The sequence below is a fragment of the Amblyomma mixtum genome, chromosome 8 (genome assembly GCF_055824585.1).
Source record: "Amblyomma mixtum isolate Tamu chromosome 8, ASM5582458v1, whole genome shotgun sequence".
NCBI classification, from domain to species: domain Eukaryota; kingdom Metazoa; phylum Arthropoda; class Arachnida; order Ixodida; family Ixodidae; genus Amblyomma; species Amblyomma mixtum.
Genome location: NC_143019.1, coordinates 121,744,394 through 121,771,467, shown reverse-complemented (window position 1 = coordinate 121,771,467; position 27,074 = coordinate 121,744,394). Strand labels below are relative to the sequence as shown.

At 47.7% G+C, this 27,074-nt stretch overlaps 1 protein-coding gene and 1 pseudogene across 4 annotated transcripts in view; one reads left to right on the top strand and one right to left on the bottom strand.

Annotated features, from left to right (window-relative positions):
* Positions 1–249: 249 nt before the first annotated feature.
* On the bottom strand, positions 250–3,657 carry LOC149334164 (uncharacterized; annotated as a pseudogene).
* Positions 3,658–7,624: 3,967 nt separating this feature from the next.
* Positions 7,625–27,074, top strand: part of LOC149334163 (DNA polymerase theta-like) — a 45,864-nt gene continuing 26,414 nt past the window's right edge. For 2 of the 4 annotated variants that reach the window (XM_089555041.1, XM_089555040.1), the window contains exons 1-4: positions 7,625–7,784; positions 14,693–15,182; positions 19,541–19,804; positions 22,011–22,314. In XM_089555041.1, the coding sequence (XP_089411167.1) occupies positions 7,771–7,784; positions 14,693–15,182; positions 19,541–19,804; positions 22,011–22,314 (1,072 nt within the window). In that variant the 5' untranslated portion in view covers positions 7,625–7,770. Of the gene's footprint in view, positions 7,785–14,692; positions 15,183–19,365; positions 19,448–19,540; positions 19,805–22,010; positions 22,315–27,074 lie in introns of those variants that run through there. The other 2 variants (XM_089555043.1, XM_089555042.1) reach the window with 2 other exon arrangements.

Below are 27,074 nucleotides of genomic sequence, written 5' to 3'. Positions count from 1 at the left end.
AATAGCCACCCGACCATCTGTGCCATCCCAGCATTTTAAGACACTGCGCGCTACGTGAATATTGATGAAGCCAGGCATGAAGGTGGACGACCTGCCCCACCAGGTTCGAGTCGCTGGTGAGTTGGCTCTCGTGGTGGTACCCGGGCGGCCGATGCAGTGTCTGCGTTGGTGCTGGTGGTGGTGAAAACTTTTATTTCGTAAAATAGAGTTTGGGAGCCAAAGAGTGGCCCCGCTGCATGGTCCGCGTCCCTAGTCCGGGACACCGCATGACGAGGCCCTGTCTCTCGCCCGTTTCACCAGAGCATTTTGGGTCTCAAGCGAGGAGCAGTTGAGGGCAGTCTCCCATGCCTCTCTGGAAGGGGTAGGGGAAGGGGGGAGGTGGGGATTTTGAGTACACGCCTACACCATGTGGAAGATATCACAGGTCTCCCCACAGCGCGGGCATCGCCCATCCGTGTTAGGATCGTAATGTTTTATGATTGCAGGACAGAGAAGAGTACCAGTCTGCAGGCGCCTTAAAGTTCGCTCCTCCGTCTTACACAGCCCCTTTGCAGGGGCCGGGAAAAGGCGGTGGTTGTCGCTATAATGTGTTATTATTTCCCTGAATCGCAGCAGCGGCTGGTTAGTCTCCGAGCCAGAAGAGCTGGGATGAGCCCGGTGAGTAAGCGTTCGGGCAGCCGCGTCAGCGGCCTCATTACCTCGTAAGCCCTGGTGGCCAGTAGCCCAAATGATTCTTTTGGGTGTTGGATCAGTGGCAGTCCGTCGTAGAATACAAGCAACTAAGGGGGAGGTCTCCCCTGCCAAGTAATAATCACATGCTTCTCGGGAATCCGTGATGATGATTTTCGAATTGGCGTGGGCGGCAGCAATCGCTATCGCTACTTCTTCGGCTCGCATTGAATTCGGGGCTCGAAAGGAGAGTCCATCAACGTCCATTTCCTAGTGAACGACAAGGGCCGTGTAAAATCCGGTGGGCGATGGGCTACGTCTACATAATATACACCAGGTCGGGAGCCGTGTTGTCTCTCAAGAGACCGAGCCCGCGCTTGTCGTCTGTTTTCGTGCATGTCGGTGTCCATGTTACGGGGGAGCGGGGGGACCCAGAGCATATGGCGCCACAGTACTGGGATACGCTCCGCCTCCTCTGGAGTGCAGCGTGTTGGATGTGTAAGCGGTTTAGCAGTCGGCGCCCAGGGGCCGTCTGCATGAGCCGCGTGTATTGGTTTACGAGGTGGGCCTCCCGCAGCTCCTGGTAGGAGTTTAACCCCCCAATGCCTTGAGTTTGGCATTAGAGGTAGCCACCGGGAGATCCAGGGCTCGCTTAGTTGCTGTGCGGATGATGGCGTCTATTCGCGCCTCGTCTTGCTTAGTAGTGCGGAGATATGGCACGGCGTAGACGATCCGGCTAGTCACGAAGGCATAGCTGAGCCGAAGCGCGTCCCTGCCCCGCAGACCGCCCCGCTTGTTGGAAACGCGGCGGATCATGCGCCCTAGCTGTTCGCCTATTCTCTTTAGTTTCACAGTGGTGGAGTCCGATCTGAGTCTGTGGTGAATGAAAAGGCCCGGAATACGGAGCTCCTCCACCTCTCTAATAGGACCTCCTGACAGAGAGATGTGTATTGCTGTCCTATCCTTTTCATTCGCTCTGACATGCAGAAGCTCTGATTTCGCTGGAGCACATTGGAGCCCACAGTCAATAGCATACGCATCGACTATGGAAGCGGCCTGCTGAAGGCGGTCCTCCATGTCCCCAAGGATCCCCTGAGTGGTCCAAATTGTAATATCATGTGCATATAACGCGTGTTGAATGCCTTCCACGCGGGCCAATTGGCTCGGGAGGAGCATCATAGCTATGTTGAACAGGAGCGGTAATAACACCGCTCCCTAAGGGGTACCCCGTGTTCCCATCATGTAAGGGCCGTATTCCTCGTCCTCAATCCGAAGAAAGGCCTGGCGATTAGTCATGAAATCTCTTACATACGCGTAGGCCCTAGCCCCACAATCGGTAGAACTCAAGTTGGCCAGGATGCTTCCGCGTTTCACATTGTCGAAAGCCCCTTTCAGATCAAGGGCGAGGATGGCTTTGCCATTGTGTTGCATAGTTGTGGGTCGTATTACATTCCTTTGCAGCTTGAGCAGGACGTTCTGTGCAGACATGTGGGTGGCGAAACCCAAACACAGTGACTGCAAAGGAGCCCTTGCTCTCCAGGTATGGAGAGAGGCGTCCCGTACCATCGTCTCCATAAGCTTGCCCGCACATGAGGTCAGTGATATGGGCCTCAGGTTGTTTGTATTCACGGACTTACCTGTTTTAGGGATAAACGTCACAAGCGACGTTTTCCACTCAGGAGGGAGTGGACACCCGCCCCAAATCTGGTTGATGTATTCTAATAAATGGAGGTAGGCTGAGTCCGGTAGGTTCGCCAACAGGTTCACTGTTATGTGGTCCCGTCCCGGAGCCGTACCCTGGCGCATTTTTGCCAAGGCCGCCTTAAGGTCGTGCAACTCGAAAGGGGCATCGAGTGTTTCATTAGGCCTGCCAGAGTACATGTACTCAGGCCCAGTCGGGTGCTCCGTACGACAGAGATATCTGTCGCACAGAGTGTCCGCAAGTTGGGCCGTCGTACCTTGATATCCTTGCAGAGCCCGCCGGAACTGCTTTTGCGTCTGCCCTCTCGTTTGGGAGGGGTCGATTAGACTGTGAAAGAGACGCCATGTCTCCTTCGAGCTCATCTGATGAGCTTCGGCGTCGCAGCGTGCTATCCAGTTTGAATCTGAGAGTTCGGCAGCATACGCTGCAGCCTGCTCTGTGAGTTTCGCTATGCGGGCGCGTAGTTTTCGATTAGTTTTCTGCTTTTTCCACCGTTTAGTTAAGCTCCGGCGTGCCTCCCACAAATGCAGAAGATGGGTGTCGACTGCGGGGATCTCTTCGGTGGTTTGTAGTGTTGTGACGTGTTGTTTCTGAATGCTGTATATGTGGTTAGCCCACTCCGCGTATCCGCCGGAAAATAGTACGGAAGGGATAGTGTGATTTCGGAATTTGTGCCAATCGGTCAGCTTGGCCTGACCTGATTTTTTGCGAGCTGCCTTTGCGATGAGTGTAATCCGAAAGGGGAAGTGATCGCTGCCTAGAGAATCACCCAAGTTCTCCCAGGCAGCCTCTCTAGCATTTTTCAGGAGAGAAAGGTCAGGACACGTGTCGCGGGTTACCGAATTCCCCACTCGGGTGGGATACGCCGGGTCCGTGAGCAACGTGAGGCTGAGGGTAGAGATGGGCTCCGCCAGCTTACGTCCTCTTGCCTTTTCGAAGTGGTAGCCCCAGTGAAGGCAGGGAGCATTGAAGTCTTCAACGATCACTAGAGGCTCTTTGGCTGCCATTTTGATCGCGCGAAGGAAGATTTCATTGAAAGTTACGCGCGGCTTATGCGGAGGGCATTATATGTTGAGGATATGTATTGACGGGTCGCGGCGTCTGAGAGGCAGTACGCGGACCATTGTATATTCTTGCTCGGTGCTCAAGTCTAAGTCGACCTGAACCACGGTGGAAGCCTTATTCACAAGGATGCACGTAGAGGGGCCCCCCTGAAAGGTGCTGTAGCCCGAGAATTTAGCGTCTATTCCGGGCCCCTGCCGGGCAGGTGGTGGTGGTGAAAACATTTATTAATCATAAAGAGAGGTGTTGGGGGTCGTGACCTGAAGGGTCACGCCCTTACAACCACTAGGTGGGATGCCTAGTCAGGCACACCATTGGCGTTTGCCGCAGCCCGGGCGCGCTGCGTTAAGGCCCTTTGGGCCTCGAGGGTGCAGCAACCGGACAGGGTCGCCTCCCAGTCCTCTCGGGTGGGGTTCGGGATAGGGGGTAGGGATGGGTTCTGCTGGCAGGCCCACACCTCGTGGTAGGTGTCAGACACCTCCCCACAGTGTGAGCACCACCCGTCGAATTTAGGATCGAAATGCTGTCGAATTGCCGGGCACAACATCGTGTTGGTGAGCAGGCGAAGGAGTACCCGCTCGTTGACCTTCCCCAGCCCTTTGCATGGGGTGGGAAGAGTTTGGTGCGTGGATTTGTAATACACGCATATTTCTTTAAAAGTATAAATCGGATTGAAATCAGTGTCCTGGTCGGCGTCGGGTACCGTGGGAAATGCCAGGAGAGAGAGCGCGCGGGCGGCGGCGTCAGCTGCAGGGCAATGAGCGCCGGCATGTCACCTAGGGACTGTAAGTAGAGCTGGAGGTGTGACCGCTTTTTCCAAGCTCTGAAACCCCTGCAGTTCCATTGTATGATCTGGAATTTTTCAAGGTTTTTAGCAATCCTGTTCGATCTGCTAGCCATTTTGTATTTATTTACCGGAGAGCGGACTAGCTCTGGCCGGGAGCCGGCGCAACCCCAGTGAGGGGCCGCACCGAACCACTGGCTGCCGAGCCTGAACCGTGTTCCTCCGCTGCCTTGCGGGAGGCTGTATTACGTTTGAGGTGAGGGGATTCGCAGTTAGTGGAGTTCTTAATTTGGGTGCTCACCCAGGGCTGCACGGCTTTAAGGACGGAGTCAGTGACCTGGGCCACAAGGTCGGGAAATGCTTGCGTTAAAGCCGCCTTGAACATGTCCTGGAAGGACTCGCGGACTCCTGACATGATTTGATTCGGAAGGGCCGCCACTTGCTTCTCCAGTTGCTCGATTTGGCGCTGCAGTGCCTCGACGCCGTCGACGCGACCAGCAGACGTTCGGCATGATTGCAAGGTGCCCAGGTGCTCGAAGTGCCGACGCTATGGACACTCGGAGGCTGACTGCGTGCGCACCTACGCGTCGGCTACCGGGTGCGAAGCGGCGAGCGACTCCGCAGAACTCATGGACGTCGTCGAAGCGGAGGAGGCAGCGAGCAGTGCCGTCAACGCGGGCAAAATCAAGGGGGTGGTGGTTGAGCCAGCTGTTGCGAGGAGCAACGCTGACACGACGGTCGCACAGGTGAGCGGGTCGCCAACTAGTGACCCATCTTTGACGCATCTGGAGGCGCCAAAAGATGGAGCCAGCCCGCCAGTGCTTGTGGTCGTGGAATCAAAGGCGGCCAGCGAGGGCCAGGACGACAAGGCCGACGCCCGCATGATTACCTGCGTCACTACCCCGGCGAAGCGTCCGCACGCCGAGACCAAGCCCGACGGGGACAAGGCAACAGAGCCCAGCGTCGAGGAACCACCGGCAAAAGCGCCCGAAGCACGACGGACCAGTCTGCGGCCGCGTTCAAAGGTTCCGTCCGACAAGCGTGGTGGCGACAAAGCGCCTCCTGACCAGGGGCAAGTGCTCGCGCCCGATGACACCGGCGGCGACGTCAACGTCTAGCAACATGCTAGACGCGGGAGGTAAGCACCGTGCTTCCGGTCTCTTCTTCCTATGTGAAAATGGCTTCTGCATCTCCGTTCAAAGTCGCCACCCTAAACGTCAGAGGCCTGGCAGGTAAAAGAAAACAAAGCCAGCTGTACCGACTGATAATGGACCAAGATATTGATGTACTGGCTGTTCAGGAGACTAAAGTTGACGGCGACAAAGAGACCGGGAGCATGGTGCGACGCTTCACGTCTAGGTATTTTTTGCCGTCGGTAGCCATGCTGTGGGCACATCGGTTGGTTGTGTTTTTTTTTGTTAAGAAGTTGCCGGGGCTAGAGGTACATGGTCATCAGTCGTGCATGTCGGGTCGATACGTGTCACTCGAGTTTTCGCGGAGGAACACTGACTGGTGTATTGTTTGTTTGTATGCGCCTAATTCGGTTGATGGCCGAGCCGTGTTTTTTGAAAATGTCGAAAACCGGCTTCGCACGGACAGACAGCTCATTGTTATGGGCGATTACAACTGTGTCCTTTGCGCTCGCGATAAGACAAGCGTACACGGTTTTCGAGATAAAAGCACTGAAGTGTTCTTGCGAATGATCGAGAACTGCAACCTAGATGATGTGGCAGAGTGTCTCGAAGGAGCGCGTGCTGTAAAGTACACATGATTTCAGGGCTCAAGTCAAGCACGGTCAGATCGCATTTATGCATCTGTGGCTACCGTACCTAAATGCAATAGTCATGAAGTTATGCCGGTATCATTTTGTGACCATTGTTTGGTTCAATACAGCATAGGAATCGTTAAGAAGGGGAATAGTTTTTCGTGGGAAATGTGGAAATTAAATGACACGTTACTTCAGGACGAATTTTATAACCGAAGTGTAAAAGAAGAAATATCAAAAATGGAACCCAGTAGAAACATGAGGATATGGCAGCAGTGGGAGCTCACTAAAGAAACCTTAAAATTAAAAGCAATAGAAAAAGCTACCTGTATACATCATGGGGCGAAACAACAGGAAACGGAGCTAAAGGCACTGCTTCAGAAGATGCTAAATTAGGAATGCCGAGCGCCTGGTAAATGGATAGAAGATATAAGAAAAAAACAAACGAAAGTTAGAGCTAATCGAAGAAAGACGTTATCGGGGAGCGCTGGTGAGGGCAAGGGCAGAAGACACAGAGGCAGGGAAAGCGCCAACGAAATGAGCTCTTGGTATAAAAAAGCTCGTGCCGAATGAAACCACATTAACGAAATAGAATGGAGAGGTGTTTTAACAACGGACATCGATCACATCATAGCAGCCTTTTTGGAGCATTATTAGGCGCTCTTATGTTAGCACATTTAAGGAGGTGTTTCTAGCCCAAGCACCGCGTCTTGACGACGAAACAAAAGACAGATTAGAGCGGCCGGGACATAACGCAAGGGGAATTGGAGCAAGCAATACACAGTTAAACCTTGGTAAGTCGCCTGGACCGGATGGCTTTAGTGCGGGTTTCTAGAAAGAATTCAAGCGTGTTATCACCCCGGTCTTGAACGTAATCTTTAATGAAGCCTTTAAAGTAAAAGCACTGCCTCCGTCATACGGGTCGTCCCATACTGTTCTGGTTCCCAAAACGGAAGACATTGATAGATTACGACAGGTTACAGCATACCGACCCATAGCACTCACTAACGTCGAGTAAAAAATTTTCATGAAGGTTCTGGCGCGAAGGTTGCAGACTGTCATTCATTCCTTAGCTGGTCCCCATCAGACCTGCGGGATTAAAGGGCGGTTCGCCATGCCAGCTCGATGGTTTGGAATGAACAAAGGCGCGTCTAGTGAATACGGTGTTTTCGTTCACTCCTATCTTCCTCCCTTCCCTTAAGGCGAGGTTCAGGTGTCCACCGCGATATGTGAGACAGGTACATTTCTTTTCCGCAAAAAACAATTTTTTGGACGAGCAAGGCGTAGAGCCGAACGGGCGATGGCGTTCTGTGGACTCCCTGGCAGCGTTGCAAGGCGCTGTCGCGTTCCACTCTTAGAGGCGAAGCTTAACATCCCAACCACACATCAGTGGACACAAGCAGCAACACTGCGCTTAATTAAGGCTTCCGCCTCACCGCACTTTAGGTCAACAAAGCGCCCCCCTGAAATTTTTCTCTGTGGAAATCCAGAGACAGTCACAGTTCGAGGGGCGTTGCATATCGCTTGCTTATCGGCAAAAGGCAAGCGGAGAGCCCTGCCCGCACCATTGTCACTCCGCTGATAAACTATTTGGCACCGCTCCAGCCTCAGTTATCTCTTCCTCCTACGTTGTGATGTGGCAGTACCCTGCTCGCTGTGTAGCATGAGAGGTGTGACTCTTTCGGTCGCATTTGACAACTGCGGCAGTATGAGAGACTTCTAAGCGCTCAAGACGGACCAACAGTTGCTCCTTGCCTCGATTGCCCCCCGTTTCCAACGTGACCCAGCATGCAGAAAGAAAGGTCAGTAACAAAAGCTAGAGTTTTTCAACTAATTTTCACGCACCGACGAGCGGCTGATTTTAAAATCACTATTGAAGGGGGCAGTGCGTGCGATGCAGATGGGGGCCTTTTTTCGCAACCCTTACAAAAAACGTTTTAGAGAGTCTATAGAGTGTCTATAGACTTCTGTCTATAAAGTCTATAGACTGTTTATAGTAAAATCCTAGAAAACAGTCTATAGGCAATACAAATGCCATCGACAGTCTATAGACAATCTATAGATTTATGACCATGCCCTTTTAGTAGTCTTTTGTTTATAGACAGCCTATAGACTATGTATAGAAAAAGCAATATCTATAGGAAGTCAATACAGTCAATAAGAAGTCTATAGACTGTCTATAGACCATTTTTATAAGGGAATGTTCTTGAGAGAATCCTTGCTTCGAAAAATAAACGTCTTAATGATTCCCCCCCCCCCCCCCCCCCCCCCCCGAAAATACCGCACTCAGAGTGGACGGCCGTCCGCCTCATATAAATAAGCTCCTTGCGCGTAGTCGCCATGCTGCGTTAAAAAACACAACTCCTGGGAATGTAGGCCAAGTACCACTGTTTACGCCATGTATGAGAGCGAAAGCATTATCAGCAGTATTGTCGTGACTCCTTTTGATCGCTTGCCATTGCCCGTGGTTCTTAGAAACTTCTCTGGGCAATTCAGGCATCCTTTACTGTTTCTTACTGAAGGTGGTACTAGTCACTTTAAAACAAACACACAAGAACACAAACGCAGACACGCACACATAGCGTCTGAAAAATTCACACAGAGTACTGCACGTGTATGGGTTCTTTTTATCGGTGCCGTCTATTACCGCTGACGACTTAAAGGGTCACAAAAGAAAAATACCAAATTAGGCTAGACTTATAGGTGGAGCTCATTTTGTAATAAGGGAGTGATTACTCCCTCACTACAAATTCAATTGCACAGTGGGGGTTCCCAAAATCATTTCATTAACACTGCTCGATCAATTCACTTTCGACTTACCATATGCTAGTCGTCCCTGTTAGATCAGTTGGTAGAGTGAGTGCTCAGGTGAAGCGGTCGTCCCGGGTTCGAACCGCGGACAAGGACAAGCTTTTTTTTTGTAAGCACAAAGTTTCCGCGTGAGCCGTATAGCTTTCCTCTGTGGCCGTACGGCTGGGCTGGGGTGGATTCCAACGAGTAATTACTGCCTTATTACAAACCTACTCCACCTTGGGCGATTCCCCTAAACATTTGACCGAAAGCATTACTGTCTTTGGGTTCATTCGGATCGGTACAGCTGGTTGCAAAGGTATGTCACCCTTCTTTTCTGAAGTGAAAGTAAGTGGTCAAATTGGTTTGGGGAAGTTTTGTGCGTCGACCAGTTGCGGCTGGAATCAGCAGTTGGGTGACTTAGGATCTTGTCACCGTAGCTCGATATTAATTAATAGTTATTCCCTTCATTTACTCCTTTTCTCTTTGTGTCCAGCAACCGCCGTTTCCTTTCAGCAGCGTTTTCTACCAGCAGAAACACGCAAGCTCGGGCTCGGCTGATCCGGGATCGAAACTTCGTGTCTTGAGCGCACAGCACGATAGCTGCATCGTGCTTGCATTTTTTTGCTTGCCGCATTACAGCCGCCGGACACCGGTAGTATTCTGGTGCCGGTAGCAAAGTTTTACGACGGTCATGCGGTAAATAAGCCAACTACGGTATCTGTACAACCGCACTTCGAATGCAGACAAGCACGGTGCAACGGTAGCAACTGCCACGCACTACCCCATTCGCCGGCCGCGGGGCTGTGCTAAAGTCTAAAAGCAACGAATTCTGTACACATTCAAAATACAGGCGTTTATTGTGAGGATGTACAGCGGCGCGTTGGTCTTCGGTGGCGTGCATTTCGCAGTGATATCGGGCGTGGCTGACAACACTAACTCCTTTACGTGATGTATGTGTCCTTAATCAAGAAAGTGTGACCATACTTTAAATTTCTTCTAGAAAAACCCCCCAATTGAACCGTGAAGGCCATGAGAGCTGTGGAAGCATTTATCCGCACGCTTTCTCTTGCGAGGCCTTCGCTTTCGCACTGTTCTACTCAATCTGCTAGGCCGGCTGCGCCGGAGCGATCCGGCAGTACTCTAACCGCCGCTCGCTGGGTGGCGCTGGCAGCAAATCGATCGCGGCGGCTGGTAGCGAATTCCGGCTGCTTATAAACCAGACAACTGCGTAAAAGCGAAGAACACATGACGCCACTACTTGCGGATCCTTGCAGGAGAGGTTGGCGACGTTTTTACGATGACGAAAATATTTAATGAGGACAAAAGGAGAAGGGGAATTAAGGAAGATGATTGGGTCCTCAGCCTTGGCTCTTTCGATGAGGGCTCATTGATCCTGGACATCCGAGCTAGATAGGGGTGTCTCTCATTGTTCCCAAGATGGCTGTTCTACAAGATATATAAAATTGTTAGCTTGGCAGGCCCATACCATAAGTTATATAGTACGGGTGTCCGCATGGCATGGTCGTCATGGTAGGGGTGTTATATGGGTAGTATGAGTGTCATAGAAGTGGTTGGAGTAGCCAAACCGCGGCTGGAGAGCCGCAAGCGTATCCTTGCGGGTTTAAGTGTGGCTTGCGATTTTCTGGTGTCTATACTCTCCGCTCTCTTTTGCGATTAGAGGCAATAGAGGCGCAAGCAGGCAGCTGCCACCGTTTGGCGCCATCCTGCGGAGAATTCGCGAAATGATGCGTGGGCAGGTCATAGTTTCTATTACCGCTTACGTGCAGCTGGTGTAGCCGTTGCAAGCTGACGGCATCCCGCGGAGATAGCGCGAAACGATGCGTGTGGAGCCCATAGTTTCTGAATATTATCTCTACGGCCCAGCCGTTTCAGTCATTTATAACTGGCGCCATCTCGCAAAGATGACACTACTTAAGCTGTAGCACCAAGACTTTAGTTATTTTGTGAAAGAAGTTAAACACTGCGGTGCATCTGACCATCTACGACAAAATGGCGTCTAAATCAAGCAAAGAACGCAATAACGAAAGTAAACGTAGGAATTTTATTCTTCAATGGGAGCAAGATTTCGCCTTCACGGAGAAGAACGTTAACCCATTTGTAATACTGCACTTTCAAATTTCAAGGAGAGCGATCTCAGTCATAACTTTAAGTCCTATCGCACTAAGTTTTCTCGGGACTATCTAAACTTATCTGGTTTACGGAAGACGAAATTGGCCGAGCTCAAATCGCGACTTCAGAACCAGCAGTCCCTGATGTATACGTCTTCAGCAAAGAATCCGAAAAAGCAGCCGCAGCTAGCTTCGCGATTTTGTGGAACATTTAACGTGCTATTCACAGGCAGAATTCGAGAGGAAACGCATCTGCGACGTCTTGCCACTGTTGGACTCGAACAACAAGAAACTTCAAACGCTGGTCAGGCAACTCCCAGCGTCATGGCACTCAATCGAGAGGCGCGTTTCAGAGCTGAGCTGTCACATCGTCAACAAGTTTAAGGATGGTCCAAGTAGCGGTAGAACTTTCAGCTTAGCGCTCGATGAATCGACGGATATCGAGGACAAGCCACAACTCGCCATTTTCGTTGGTTTTGTTTCATCCGATCACAACGTGAGGGAAGAGCTTTTGGATAGGGTGGCCCTGAAGGAAATTACTAGTGTTGTTGACATAAAGATCGCCTTGTTAACAGCGTTAGAAAGGTTCGACGTTCCTCGAACATCGAACCTTTACATCGCAGTAGTCCATGCATAATAATGCCTTACATGTAGTTATAAAGAAGAAAACATGCACCCAGAAGTTTGGTGTCTGCACTCGTTTAATGCGTTTGCACGAGAAGGGTCTGTGGACACAGAAATGGCGACAGTGTCACGCACGATACATGCGGTGTGACTTTGTGGAGTCATCGCAACCTGCCCACCGTATTATGGTAAAACTGCAAGCCGTGCCAGCTGACAATTAAATTATTGGTTGGGGGCGATATTGCTCAGGTAGAGCAACCGGTGTCCCACCAGCCTCACCGGTGACCGTGTCTGAAACAGCCACACGCCTGGTGCATAGCTTAACCGCTGCACCACTGCGCCGGGAGTGGTATGAGCAATCTCAGCAATCTATGAATAAAATGAGCAATTCCACATATATGGGTTACACATATTGCACATAATCGCATAATCAGGAGCAACGAAAAATGCTAACGCATTCAAACGATCCACCGAGGATCGCCTTCAGATTCTGAAATTTTTGTGTGCAGTTCCTCGCGTGGAGAGCGTCAGAAGTTCCAGTGGAACATGATGAGAAGGAATGTGCATTTCTACAACGTCTCTCGCTATGTAGAGACCTCATGTTCACGAACTGAGTGGTGTGCTGTGGCGAAACTATTCTTGAAACTATTAAGCGCACTAGCCTAGCGGGACATTGGTAGAAAAGATATCTTTATTTTTATTATGCGATTCGAGGATAACATATTTTAGATGATGATATGATTATATTTTAGATGATGGATGCGTGATTAGTGATCCGTGTGCTATAGCCCATAAGTGTAATACATTTTTCCATTCCGTATTCGACCGACCACAAACATTGACTGTAAACTTGAATGACCTTGATGTTGAAAGACATGTGACTATGGAAGACGTTATTTTTTCCGAAGAAGGAATTCTTTCACTTTTACTGAATTTAGACACCAAAAAGTCAGCTGGTCCAGATGGCATTCCTAACGAATTTTTGAAACGCTATGCGGAATGGATCGCGAAGTACCTTGTTGTCATCTTTCAAGCATCTCTAGAACAGCACAGTTTGCCTGCCGACTGGTTACGGGCAAGAGTTGTCCCAATCCACAAATCTGGGAGCAAATACAATGTTGGAAATTATAGGCCGATTTCAATAACTTGCACATGTTGTAAAATCCTGGAGCATATCTTATCAAAAAGCATGTTTCACTACTTCGAGAATTCTGATGTCTTCACTGCAAATCAGCATGGCTTCAGACAACGCCTGTCAACAGTTACGCAGCTCACTGAAGCAATTCATGATTTCGCATACGCGATTGACAATAGAAGCCAGATTGACGCTATATGCTTAGACTTGTCGAAAGCGTTTGACCGGGTCGCGCATTCTGAGCTGCTCACAAAACTTTGTTATCTTGGCGTTAACAAAAACATGGTTATGTGGATAAAGTCTTACCTGGCAGAAAGAACGCAGTTCGTAGAAGTACGTGGCGCAAAATCTTGTATGTTGCCAGTCACTTCGGGAGTTCCCCAGGGATCTGTTCTGGGTCCGGTTTTATTCTTAAGTTATATTAACGACATTGTCGAAAGTCTGAACACAAAAATTACAGTCCGTCTATTTGCAGACGATTGCCTCATTTATTCAACAATTTCAAGTCAAGAAGACCAGGTATTGTTGAACCAGGGTTTAAACAGTATACAAGAGTGGTGTACCAGATGGAAAATGAAATTAAATCATGATAAAACTGTTTTTGCAAGGATAACTAGGAACACTAAAAATATTTTCCCTTTTGACTACCAGACAGACGGCAAGCCTGTAACACGTGTCAGGCATTTCAAATATTTAGGCGTGACCATATGTGAAGATTTGAATTGGAAATTGCATGTAAATAACATATGTGCATCAGCTGAGAAAAAACTTTGGTACTTGAAACGCAAGCTTCGACTTGCACCAGCAGATGTCCGACTCACCGCATACGTGACTTTAGTACGCCCCAAGTTAGAATATGCAAGTGTTGTATGGAATCCTTTTAGAAAAAACCAAATAGATAAAATTGAAAAGGTTCAGCGACGGGCTGCAAGGTTCATACTCTCAAAATACAGGTCAACAGACTCAGTAACGGAAATGCTAGATAAATTGAACTTGCTGCAACTTTCCCAACGACGACAAATAGCCAGACTAAAGTTCATGTATCTAATAAGTAAAGGCCAATTCAATTTCAACACAGAACGGTACCTTCAAACACGATCATCACGTCCAGTACGCGGTAGCCATCCTAGGCAGTTCCTTCCTCTACAGGTAAGAACAGATACGTTTAAGTTTTCGTTTTTTCCAAGAACAATTGAACTTTGGAATTCCATACCATACGACATAATAGAAATCAATTCCCTTGAGCAATTTGAACACTCTATCCTCCACCACTTCGCTGCTGATACATTAACAGTATAGCAGTCAGACAGATACCCCTTCCTCCCCTTTATTGTTATTTTTATTTACGAAGTGCGCTGTAACCTGAAATGTAGCACCTTTGATAGCCCTGTAACCCCAATTTTTGATGCTACCTTTCTACCATTGTGTTCTTGTACGGCGAGCTGACTGGAAGTGTATCCATCAAGAAAATTGTGTATATAGAAAACTGGCGCTGGCTTGAATTGTGCACTTATGTCGTATTTACTGCACTGTGTTTGTGTTGTATATATATAAAAAAAAGTCATTGAATTCCCACCCTGTATCGGCCCAAAAGGGCTAACAGTATCAATAAATAAATAAAATAAATAAATATGCCGGCATAAAAGAAATGCGAGGCTAGTAATGCCTCCGCGTGAACATCCTAACGACCGCCGTCAGTCGTTTAGTCAAGCACATAAAGGCAATATTGATCATATTTGGCACCATCGCGTAGTTATATGCTTGGAGCTATATGCATGTAGCATTGTGACAAAAATAGAAGAAAACTGTATTTTTAACAAACACTGGGCAAGCATAAGCTACCACAGAAACCACTTTCCCAAAAAGCTTCCGCAACATGAATTCAAATGTCTAGTTTTTTGGACACGGCAACCAGTCACGTTCTAGTTCGGTCTGACAGAGGTTATGGATTCTCAATTTTCAATCACGAGGAGCTAGCATATCGTTGACTTAGGCTATTTCTTAAGCATTCACTGTCGTTTGAACGCAGGTTGCCGGAGGGCAGAAACAAGCCAGTCCCACAAGGAATTTGTAAGCCTTTAACCAAGACAGTGGGCGATTTAAGCGATGACGAAGCAGCAGTGGTCAAGAATTTGTTGGTTACATCTACTGCCTCCACTGTTGGAGACAACAAGGCCACCTTCTCGATATCAGCCAACAACCCTTCAAACAGCCTCAAAAGGAAATGCTCCGACATTGCCTCGAATGTCGATGGTATTGCATCGAGTTCTACCAAGAACACTTCGAAAAAGCCGAAGAGAAACCCTTCCACCACTGCGTCAGCAGGGGGAACAAGCACTACTTCGGCGACTGTTTCAAGCAACAGTGCAATCAAAAGTCGGAAGTTAGATGTTTCCGAAATTACCTCCAATGACGGAGCCAGTGACAATGGGGCTTCAGCTCGAAATATTTCAAGACGCCGCAAGAGGGAGAATAACAACGCTCAATCGTGTCCGCCTGTAAAGGACACAAAAACTGAGGTAAGCTAACGATTGATTTTCCTTAACTGAGCGATCCTTTGCAGTTAAAAGTAACAGTCGCAGTGGCTCAATGGCTTTTGTGTTCGGCTGCTGGTCCCAACAGAGAGTTCTTTTCAGTCTGTGGACACCCTGTTTCGACGGTGGCGGGATGCAAAAACGCCCGCGCGCTGCGCGATTTCAGCACGCGTTAAAGAACCCGACGAGGTGAAAAGTATTCCGAGAACATCCGCAAGTGTCACCTCGGGGCGTTAAATACGTCGATTCGCAACTGTTACTCACAATTTAATCAACGTGCGCGATCAAGAGGCAGCTAACTAAACAATTCAAACTTTTGCCTTCAAAAGGCGGCTAAAAGAGAAGAAAATTGATTTCTGCTTTTCTACCAGCCTCGAATTCATAAGCATTTATAAGCAGGTGTCAGTGACACATAATTTTGTCACTTCTAGAACAAACCGGTTCCCAAAAATAATTGCAGCCCGGGAAACACGATATCTATGGACTCTCATTTGTACTACAACCAAGAATGCAAGAAACAAAACTACGAAGTTTTCTAACGTGAAGTGACTCTTCATCAGCAATCAGGTAAAGTAAGGAAGGCGCGTGGTATGTTTTATTGAATACTCGCATGCTTTACCCTGCGCGCGTCGTGCCTCTTGTCAGCGGTGCGATTTCTTCACTCGTATGTGCAAATTTTGAAACATTCGATTTGCGTTCAGTTTCAAACTGAGAAAACTTGCGCAAACATGCTTTGGCCAATAATTACGTACCTTTGCCGCTGACCGCGACGTCTCTTGTGGAATGTGTTCTAAAGACCGTACCACTTGGCCTACGCACTAGGACCAAATAAGAAAGATGATTTTGTACAAAAAAAATTGCCGAAATCACTCCTTCATGCCATAATGTCTTTTTTTCCTGCAACTAATTCAGCTAGATCTCCCCTAGAAGTATCTCCCCAGGAGAACGGAACATTTAATGGGTCATTTACTTCAGCCTTCTCGGGACGTGTGTCGATGAATGCTCTCCTTAAAATGCCTATCTCAGAGTCAAAATATTAGCTGCAGATATTAAGTTTTGTCATAGAAGCGGGGCCTGGGGGCACTTCGTGATATTGCCAGTGATAAGCCAAGGCAATTGGGGTATCACTAGGGAGCTATGTCATGACATAACTGCCTGAGGTAGACCATCGTCCAACAGTACTTCAGGCGGAAAGCTGCAAAACAGATGACTAAGGGGACAGAAGCAAAGAAACATATAATTGACTTCGCACTGACAACATGGCCAGTGGCTGCAAAACGTTTATCAGAGCATGTTCTTTCGGCAAGAAAATTAGATAAATGAGTGCTGCTTGTTTAACGAGAAATATCTCAGTATGCCAGTTTAACCTTTGACTGGTTATTAGAAAAGACGAAGAGGTGGAAAGCTGATTACTTTCGGTTTATCTGCACAGATATACAAAGGTATTGAACTATAAAGTTACACCTCTATGCAGTGCATTTTTTCGATAGGAGTGTTTCAACCAAGGCGAACACAAAGAAGATTGCGTTCGTATACAGCAATGCATAACTGCAAATATCAGATATAAAATGACCGCTGTAGTTCAGTTCAAAGATTGGAAAATAATAAATAAAAATAACCTAGTTTGAATCGGCTACGTTAAGTAGTTCGTGCGAAAATATTATTACGTGGTATCCAGCCCAGGAATGAGACGTGATTAACGATGGGCAAAATATGATTTCATGGCCGCCGGCCTAGCTGTCCCGCGCCACTGCCAGCTTCTTCGTCTTCTTCGTCACACTACCCGGGGCCACTGAGCGATCGTTCCAACGGACAACGGCGACGGCGCGAAACGCAGAAACGGGTGCCAGGGAGCTGCGCTCTAAAAGAACAGCGACTGTGTTTGAATAGGAACTGTGGAGGAGAGCCATTAACTCTGTCGCGTCATACCCTAAAGGGCGAAGCTTGAGGGTTCCCTTAATACTTGATTCGAGAAGCAGGTGCACATTTGTGGGTGCACCCATAGAGTTTCTTACTACTACCTAGAGGGAAAGCTGGCGGCGCTGCACTTCAGCCACCATGGACGCTCAAAGCATCATGGGGCGGTGAGCTACTTGTTGCGGCACAGTCGTAGTTTTTCGGGAACACAGAGTGGCAGTACTAAGGCGTTTCATTCCGAAAACGTAGTTCGTGTGTGCGCAGACGACTTTCGCGCGAACGCAGTGTGCAAAAGCCATAGTAGTGAAGACGCGACGACACACGACGCCAATAAAAGGTTTTACTCTTTCGAAATACCATTAAAAAACCTCTTAAAGTATCTAAACAACAACATTTTTTTTGAAAACATATTTACTTTTAAAAGTGCGCCTGTTAATTACGAAATATTAGTTTTTTTAGTGTTCATCACTTGGCCAATAGGAAAGCTAGTCATCTCTTATTTTAGGCAAACTTTGCACTTAAATGCTTTTCTGCTCGGTTGTTGCAATCATTAGACAAGATATTGAATGTTAGGTCGTTTGTAGTTATCAAACAGCTTTATTTTTTTTATTATTTTTTGGCCAAAAGTTGCAGTTTCGCAACAAGTAGCTCACCGCCCCATGATGCTTTGAGCGCCCATGGTGGCTGAGGTGGTCACGTGGGGTCTCCATGCAAACTCCCATAGGCGGCTTGTCAGCTTTCCCTCTAGGTAATAGTAAGAAACTCTATGGGTGCACCGGAGGCTCAGGGCTACTCTGCGCATGCGTCAGGGCCTAATTGATCAGCTGTGCCAAGAGTCCCCCTCCTTCGTACGTTGTTATCCCGGCGTCGCCCTGGCAGTGCTTTCTGTTTGTCATTGCTTGATGTCAAAACGCGAAGACGTTCGTGTGCTGCTTAATTCTCACGACACTGCTCGCCAAAATAAAGAAAAAATATCATTAGGAGGCCTTTTAAAACGTCAGGCCAGATTTTTTCAGATGCAGACGATGAACACGCGGAACAGAAATGCTATTCACTCGTATTTCAGCACTAAGGAGGTACTGAAGCGAAAACTGCTTTTATTTGGCGTGGAGGAAATCGGAGACTGGAGCTAATGTTCAGAAAACTATCCTGCGTTCTTTGTTCCATCGCACATATGCCTCGTAAATTGGTTATATTATTTGTTTATTATACTTCGTTGGAGACACTTTTCATTTCCTTGCAGCAATCCTTTTTGTCGAATGTATAAAATGAGTTTCAGTTGTTACTCTATGTATCAATATTAAGTGCAAAGCATGCAAACGGGACGTTCGGCAGAGCTGTAAAGGTTTCCTGGTTTTGTAAAACTAAATTATAAACTTTAGGTGACAAACCTGCCCTCACGTAGAAAGTAAAAAGTGTTGAGGTTAAATTTTTTAATCTGGACATTGAAAGTGGCTGCTTAACCGCTGGCCCATGACGTGAGCTCGGTCAGCATGACTAAGCCAAGACAGCATTTAACCTTATTTTACAGTAGCCTCGCTTATGGTCTCGAAAATCATGCTAGAGCTCGGCAAATGCAAACTCTCTTCGTTAGGCCCCTCGGGAACGAAAAGGGGCGGACTGTCAATCAAGGGCACTGACCACACACTAGAGGCAGTCAATTAAGATTTGCAGTAGAAACTGCAAAATATACTTGGGATTGCTCTCCTCTGTACTGGGTCCGGACTTTTATTGATTTCAGTTTCGTAATCTCTGCACTACACTGTTTAAAGTGGCCTGTTCGGTAAGCTAAATTTTCCTTGAGACAGAAACGCCGTTTTAACGTCATTGTCCCAATTCATCCGAGTACAAATTTGGTTAGTTGTTAACCGCCACCTGAAGCCATAATGTCTTGTGTTTAAAAAGACAAACGTCACTACAGAACTCATATACAGGGGTTACACGCTAGTCGGTCCTGTGTATGTCTCCCGTCCGTTTGGTCATCTGTCTTTTCTGAAGCACTTGGCGTTATGAAGTCATTACTATGGCGGGAAACAACATGCGCCAACCAATCGATACAGACACAAACAAAATGAGACGTTTCGGCTCCGCTACGGGAGCCTTGTTCACAATTCATCGTGATTGTGAACTGATTTTGACGAAGGCTCCCGTAGCCGAGCCGAAACGTCTCATTTTGTTTGTGTCTGTATCGATTAGTCGGCGCATGTTATTTCCCGCCATGAATTTTCCCGACCAGACGGGTTTCCGTCGAACCCTGGATTTCATCGAATTCAGTACTAGAATGCGTGGTTTGTCTGCAAGTAATATCTTTCCTCAACTCCTTCGAAATGGTGGTGCGTAATTTCTTTTTTAATATTTATACCCTATATTTTGTGTTCTGTTCCATACTGCAATAAGGCAGTAATTACGCATCTCTCTCTTTCCAGAATGTAAAGACATCCGTACCTCAAGAATACACATACCGGCAAGCAGAAGAAAAAATAAAATGGGAGCATGTAAAGTCGGTGAAGAGCTTCCTAGAGAAGTGGTCGGAGATAAAGGAGTTTTCTATGGCTTTGGCTGTACAGGCCCTATCGGAAGGAGATACCTGCGACAGTCCTTTCATCGATGGCAACGAGCGCGCCGTCGGGATCGCCATCTCGTGGGAGGATTCCGAAGAGTCGGATCATCCCCACGCATACGTTCTGTCTCTAGGCAAGTGTACCTTGCTTTCTGTATAACAGAGCACGTATGGTATATCATATACGGGGAGACTGATGCTAAAGAGATGCAGGCAGGAATGAAAGACGCCACAGTGGAGGCCTTCGGATTAATTTAACCCGCATTTGTTAACTGGCGCTGGTAGCGTATACCACACAGCTGGTTTCACTTTTCGCTTCCATGGAAACCCTGCGACCTTTGTCGAAGCAGCCCAATGCCAAAGCCACTGCGCTACCGCGCCGGACAATAGAAAACTTGCAGAAGGCAATGTTCAACCTGTGATATGAGTTCTTGACTGCGTGTACTATTTTAACGTTTGTCCTTTTTTAAAAAAAAAAAAAGCCCGCGGACCTAAGAAATAGAAGGAATCCGTCACCAATCATGGCTGGTCGTAATGCGACAGCTTTCCTTTAAACTATGGCGTCCCGAAAAAGATAATGTTTTCCATCCTTGTTTGCAACAGGACACACCTTTGCGGTTACATTCGTCCCGAAAAAAGTGCCAGCTTATCAGTGATTGCGCAAGGAAGCGCAGAATCGGAAGTGATGAAAACATTTATTAGGAAGGGACAGGAGGTATGTTTGGATCAGCCCGTACGTAAGGAACCGATAGTTACAAGCACTAGGCGGAGGCCCCTAGTATGGGACCCCAGTGGCGGTGGCCGCCGCTCGGGCCTGCCCGACTAAGGCTTGTTGGGCCTTTGAGTCGTGGCAGCCGAGCAGGGTCGCCCGCCCAGTCCTCCCGGTTTGGGTTGGGGATGGGGGGAATGGCCAGGTTGCAGGGGCAGACCCACACCATGTGATAGGTGTCAGAAGACATCGCACTACGGTGCGGGCAGCTGCCGCTAAAGGAGGGGTGAAAATGTTTTAGTGCTGCCGGGCAAAGCAATTTACTGGGGAGAAGGCGGAAAAGGAGCCGCTCATCCGCCTTCTTCAGGCCTTTACATGGGCTAGGGTAAAGGCGATGACAATGTTGATAATATTATGTAATATCTTTGAATGTATAGACCGGATTAAAATCGGCTTCCTGATCGGGTGGGGAGGAGAAAACAGCCCGGTGAGAGAGCGCGCGGGCGGCTGCGTCTGCTGCCTCGTTTCCTGCGAACCCCCGATGAGCAGGGGCCCATGTAAGGTAACAATGTGCTGGGCCCGTATCCCGCATGCAATTTTGGTATATTCCATAGGCTACGAAGAGAGTGCAGCCTTGTTACATTTGCCGACAGGCCCCTCGCTAGTCGGTGATTACGGATTTTGAATCGGAATGTGAGGCCGCGAGAGCAATCGTGACCTCTTCTGTTTGTGCTTCACTGTGGGCTCTAAAGGTGAGACCGTTGGCTGTGTTTCTGTTGTGAACTACCGCGGCCGTGTACCAACCCCTGCTGTGAGGGCCGGAGGCGTCTACGTATATGCACGCGCTTTGTTGCCATAATGTCGGGCTAGGGCTGCCGCTCGTGCTAGGCGCCGACCATTATGACCTTCGTGTGACGTGTTGGCTGAAGAGGTCGCACGTGGAGGGCACGTCTCCACAGTTCTGGGATATGAAAGCTGCCTTCCATTGGAGGGGTGTGTTGGATATGGAGTCGAGCGAGAAGGTGGCGACCCGACTGCGTTAGCGACAAGCGCGTGTACTAGTTTGTAAGCTGCGCCTCCCGGAGCTACCGGAAATTATTCATCACCCCAAAGGCCATGCGCCGGCTGTTTTAAGTAGTGATGGGGATGTTCAGGGCACGCTTAATAATTCTGCGAAGGGCATCACCCTGTGGGCCGCACAGGGCAGCACAGGGGAGATTGAAACCATCCTGCAAACAGCGGCGACGATAGTACACCGCTACGCCCGCTGCTGTGGTCTTCAGTGTTCCCCCAAAACAACAGAATCTCTGCACCTCCGCCCCTTTCCATAGCGAACAACTGAAATACATCGTTCACCGGGTTTCCGAGAAACGCAGATGGTTACGAAGTAAGGATGCCTTGCGGCGGGCAAACGCCTTCGTAATCAAATTCTCTATTCCACTCCATATACCTACCTACGGGAAGAAGAGGAGGACGCTCTTGAGGTCATACTTCGCAAAATTATTAAGCACAGAATTGATTTTACCTAGATTAAGGGTTCGGTTCACAAGCTTGAAAATAATGCAGAGAAATGCCTTCCATAGTTATACTAAGATTATTCAACCCTTATAAGGCGCTGTTTTCTTACGCAGAGGATGTGACTGCTGGCGATTTGAAGATGCTGCTCAGTTCAGCCAAGCGAGTGTTCGTTCCAGACCTTTTACGGACCCAGCGTTTTCTGGCCAAGCCGTGTGGCATCGATCCGGCTAAATGTGGCTGGGAGGAGCCGCTTTTGGCGCAGTGGCTTCTGGATCCAGACGCGATAAAAGTGTCTGGAAAAGACCTGCGGAAGTTTAAACGAATAAGTGGAACGGTGGGTTCCGTCGAGTACAAGGCCAGGTTTGAGAAGCTGTTGGAAATGCAAGCGCCGGCTTTGAAGAACCTGTTCAACGGTAAGGGCAATAATAAAGTGAAGAAGGAGAGTTAGTTCTTTGACCCCATTGGCCTCATCACATTGTACAACACCTGCCTGGTTCTTGCTAGGCCTCTGAGAAACAAGTGCGGAAAGCTTCATTCTTCTGCTTTGACAAGGGAGGAATCACGTAATCTTTCAGGCAGCACAAGGCATTAGAAAGAGCTAATTGTCGGGTAATTTGTAGGAACATTATAGGTTGCATGCGAAATATCAGTGTATGGTTCAAAGTTCAAAATAACGTTTAAGTTCTAACATAAGCAATACTTTAACACTCAGCCGAAGATATATTGTACAACATCACACTCAAGTTGTGTTATGAAGATGTGTTGGCAGGGCTCAAGAGAATGCTAATGAGCAATTATTTCTTCTCCTAAATAAACTCCGCCTTGAAGCATGACGCTGAAAATTTCAACCAGCACTATTCCGACTTCCAGTTTGTTGGTCAATTCCTTCCCGTTCAACCGTATGGTAGGCAACAAGGGTAGCTCAGATGGTAGAGCTCTCGATCCCGTTAGGTGGCGTACCCGGGATCGAAGCCAGGGTCAGGAAAATTTTTTCTTCAGGTACGAAATTTCTGTGGAAAGCTGTATAGCTTTCCTTTGCAGACGTCCGGCCGCACTTGGGTGGAATCTAATGGGTGATTACTCTTCTATAGCAAATAAACTTCCCCTTGGGGATTTCTCTGAGCATCTGCTCCAAGGTTATTGAAATTCTGAAATTTTCATAGAGAAATAACAATACAAGCATATATGGAACTCTGTATCGTAGGGCTTAGTGAGATGTTAAAAGAGTATTCGCGTTCTTCAAATAACAGGAAGTCTCAATGTAGTCGGACTGTGTCCGCCATGTATTGCTTAAATGGCGTCGAAATATATAGAGAAAACCTTACTTTTTTGCCAATTCAGCGATAACAATTGCGGGGCGCTTTTCATGGTTCAGTATACAAGCATGAGTCCATGGTAGTATTTTTAAGGTGAGTGCTTGAGCTGCATTTATTTAAAGGGTTGCATTGCAGCATTGTCGACAGCCTTGCGGCTTGACCTCTGTGGAATTTTGATTCGAGGTGGCCCAGACTAGTTCACTGTTTTCGCGGGAGTTCGACGCGTCTTGTTTAACTGTGTCGTGGTTATTATTATGAGGGTAGAAAAAGACTGCTTTGATATTTGTGAATAAGACTTCCGAAAATAAAAAAAGGCAATTCCGAACAATGAACTATATTTACGATGTCTGTTCAGTATTTTTTGCCTCCTTTCTGTAGCGCGCTTATTAATTGCTGAAATTCAAAAGTGTCGCAAAGGAAAGTTTGAAATACTTTCTTTGGAAAGAGCAGTTTCTTTTTGACGTCATCTCTACCAGACAATGAGGCACCTACGTCACCGACACACTGGTGTTGGCATGCCGACAGAGAACAACGGTTATAGCTGCTAGTGACACCAACTATGTATTCAGGAGAGCAAGCTGCAGGGCCGGTTGTTGATGCATTTGTTGAAGACGTTAGCGCAAAAAAACAAGCCATGTCCCTTGTTCGTTTTTTTGCGCTAACTTCTTCAACAAACTACGCATTGCATTATTGAACTTATTGTCGGACAAAAAGTGCATGCCCTCCAGATGTTTTCCTTCAGGTTTGGTAATAGCAACGAGCCACATGGCGCTATGTGCGGCATATCTAGAATTCCAGATGGGTGCCTCGTCAGCTGACAGTCTACGTGACAATGCTTGGCCACATACGTGTTGGGAGACAACTCTCGCATTGAAGGAGCTGCAGTTCCGAGATTTCATGCCTCCCCCACCCTCTAGTTCGGACTTAGGCCACCTGACTCGTTGCTATTCCCAAAGTTGAAGGAACATCTGAGGGGTACGCAATTTGTGTCCGACAATAAGTTGGCCCACGAAATGCGTAGTTGGTGTCGCCTGCAGCCAGCCTCGTTCCTCTCTGACGTCATGCAAAGACTAGTGTTTCGATAACGCAGGTGCCTTATTGGTAGCGGGGATAAAGTGAAAAATGGGCTGTTCTTCTAAAAAAATATTTCAAGCTTTCTTTTGTCGGAGACGCCTTTGAGTATGAACATTTAATAAAGGCGTTACAGAGGAGAAGGCAAAACGTTTTGGACAGCCCTCGTAGGACAAGACCATGTAGTAAATAGTATTCTGATACTATGGCGATACGTTGTCCTCTTGTATGGTTTCCGGGGCAGTCTCGAATAAAGAGCTATCAAATGTATCCGATGATCAAGCGAAACGCTTCGGAATGGACAGCATGACTTACTACTCCGAGCGAACAAAAAAAATATTGTTTCTGACGAAGAAACTCAGTTAGGATGATTTTCTCGCACTGAGGCTGTAATTAAAATTGTTAAATACGCGGTTTAACTTCCCAAATACACATATGCCAGAAGAACGATCGGCAGCTGAGCTAGTTGGTAATGCATCACGAAAAAGTTTAGCGCACTCCCGACGAACGACAACGGAGGAACGACAAGCGCCTGTGTTGTCTTGTCTTTCGTTATTAGTGCGCTAAACTTCTTCGTGATATACAGGGTCTGTTCTGAAAGTAGTAGGACTGATTTTTTCCTGGGCGAACGGGCGGACGAGAGGTGGTCTGCGCGTGCAGGATCTTTGAAGGGGGATATTGGGCATGCTGGGGAAAATCGGCAGTCGGCTCTCGGCCGTTGAAGAGAGCAGGTCACTTGTACTGTGAACCCCTGTCGAAACGTCTCGTCACGCAGAATCGTCGAGCGTTTACTGGATCAGCGATACGCGATCAAATTTTGAGTAAATCTTGGTAAAACGGGCAAAGAGACTCACAACATGATTAAGGAGGCTTTCGGTGACGCTTCCATGGGTAGATCAGGTGTTTTTTGAGTGGCACAAGCTTTTCCGAAAAGGTAAGGAAAGAGTGGAGGAAGACGACCGCTCCAGACGCCCTTCGACCAGCAAGACCAATGAAAATGTGTAGCGAGTGAAACATTTACTTAACAGTGATCATAGAATGAGTATCATAATGATTGCTGATGACTGGAGCATTCCTCAAACCCAAGTTTTTGAGATCGTGACAGAAAACTTATCCATGAGGAAAGCGTGCGCGAAGTTCGTGCCGGGAGTGTTGTCAGAGGAGGAAAAGGTCAACCGGTAGGATCTTGTTCATCATGTGAATGAGGACCCCGATTTTTTGCCCAGCACAAGGCGGCAACGCTGCCTCAGCCCCCCTACAGCCTGGACTTGGCCCCGCCAGACTTTTTTCTATTCCCGAGAATAAAATCGACGCTCGAGGGGAAACATCACGGATCGGTAGAGGTGGTTCAACAGGCCGTGACGAGGGAGCTAAACAGCATTCCGGTCCAGGCGTTCTAGGAGGCGTACGAAAACTGTAAAACTCATTGGCTGCAGCGTGTTGGTGCGGAAGGGTGCTACCTTGAAAAATGGCAATCGTTTGTACTATTCTGTTGAATAAATTTTGTTTAAAAAAATGAGTCCTACTACTTTCAGAACAGACCATGAGGTACGCCGCAGTGCAGAGCTTCGGAATAATTTAGACCACCTGCGGTTCCTTAATGTTATAGATATCGCGCAGCACAAAGGAGCCTTTGCGTTTCGCATTTATTCAAACGTGGCCGCCGAGGCTAGGATTGGACCCGGGTACTCCAGCTCAGTAGCAAAGTACGCTGACCACTGAGCCGCCGCGGGGAGTTTATGATTCACAATCTCATATAGCACAGGACAAGGATGCAAGCTAAAGGTTACGAGTGCACAGTGTGGTCACAGTATCCTAACCTCAGCATTGCAAGTGCTTCAATATGAACTCTTAACTATACCTAGTAATATAAAGGTGCCAAAAACCACACACACACACAAGCCAAAAGAACGGGACAGAGCGCCCAATGAATTACCAACAATTATTACAATGAATTACCAACTAACCCAGCAAGAAATTCTCTTATTAATACGAACCGACTTTCGGCCCGCGAAATCAGAATTGTTGTCAACTACTGCGAAAAGAGACTGAAGTGATTACTCATTAGCATCCCCAAATTTCAAAGATACCTCCCCGTTTAAGAAAAATTCCTCCTGGTCCGGGGTAACATCGAGCATGATTGGGGTGCGTGAAATAAAGGTATCAGCCTTAAAACAGGCGAAACCTTGCTAGTGGGCAAACATTTACTCCACAGGACAGAAGTTGGTGGAGCGCAAAAACTATTTGAGGCTCTTGAAAAGCTCATCTTTTTTTGCACGTGCACTCGCCATGCTTCGGACAATGTTGGCAGAAACGCCGAGACAACTATGCAAAACTCATACATGCCATGCACTAAAAGCAGGCAGCAAATGACTAACAAGAGAGACGAGGTGAATTGGGACCCCGTAGTTCAGCTTTCTCGTCATACATTGTGAGAGAAACCAGACTCATGCCTGTGCATATTAAGTGTTTACCTGCGCCACCTCGAATTCGCCGTGGTTCGTCGTTGCTGGAGTGGCATTTTGGCGCAACTGCGTCAAAAATGAGTACCTCTAGCAAATTTCATGAAATTGCGCAGGTTTGCGCAATTGGTGGAGCAATCCCAACACTGCATTTGCCACACATCTTTATCTGCTTCGCTGGCGGCGTTTATTAATTTCACTGAATTGGCACTAGCTACCTTAAAGAAATGAAGCTGCACAGAAAAACACACAATTTATACACCGATATCTTTATTGATATTTAGAAGATTACACAAGAAGGAAAATATTTGTAGAAACGAAAGT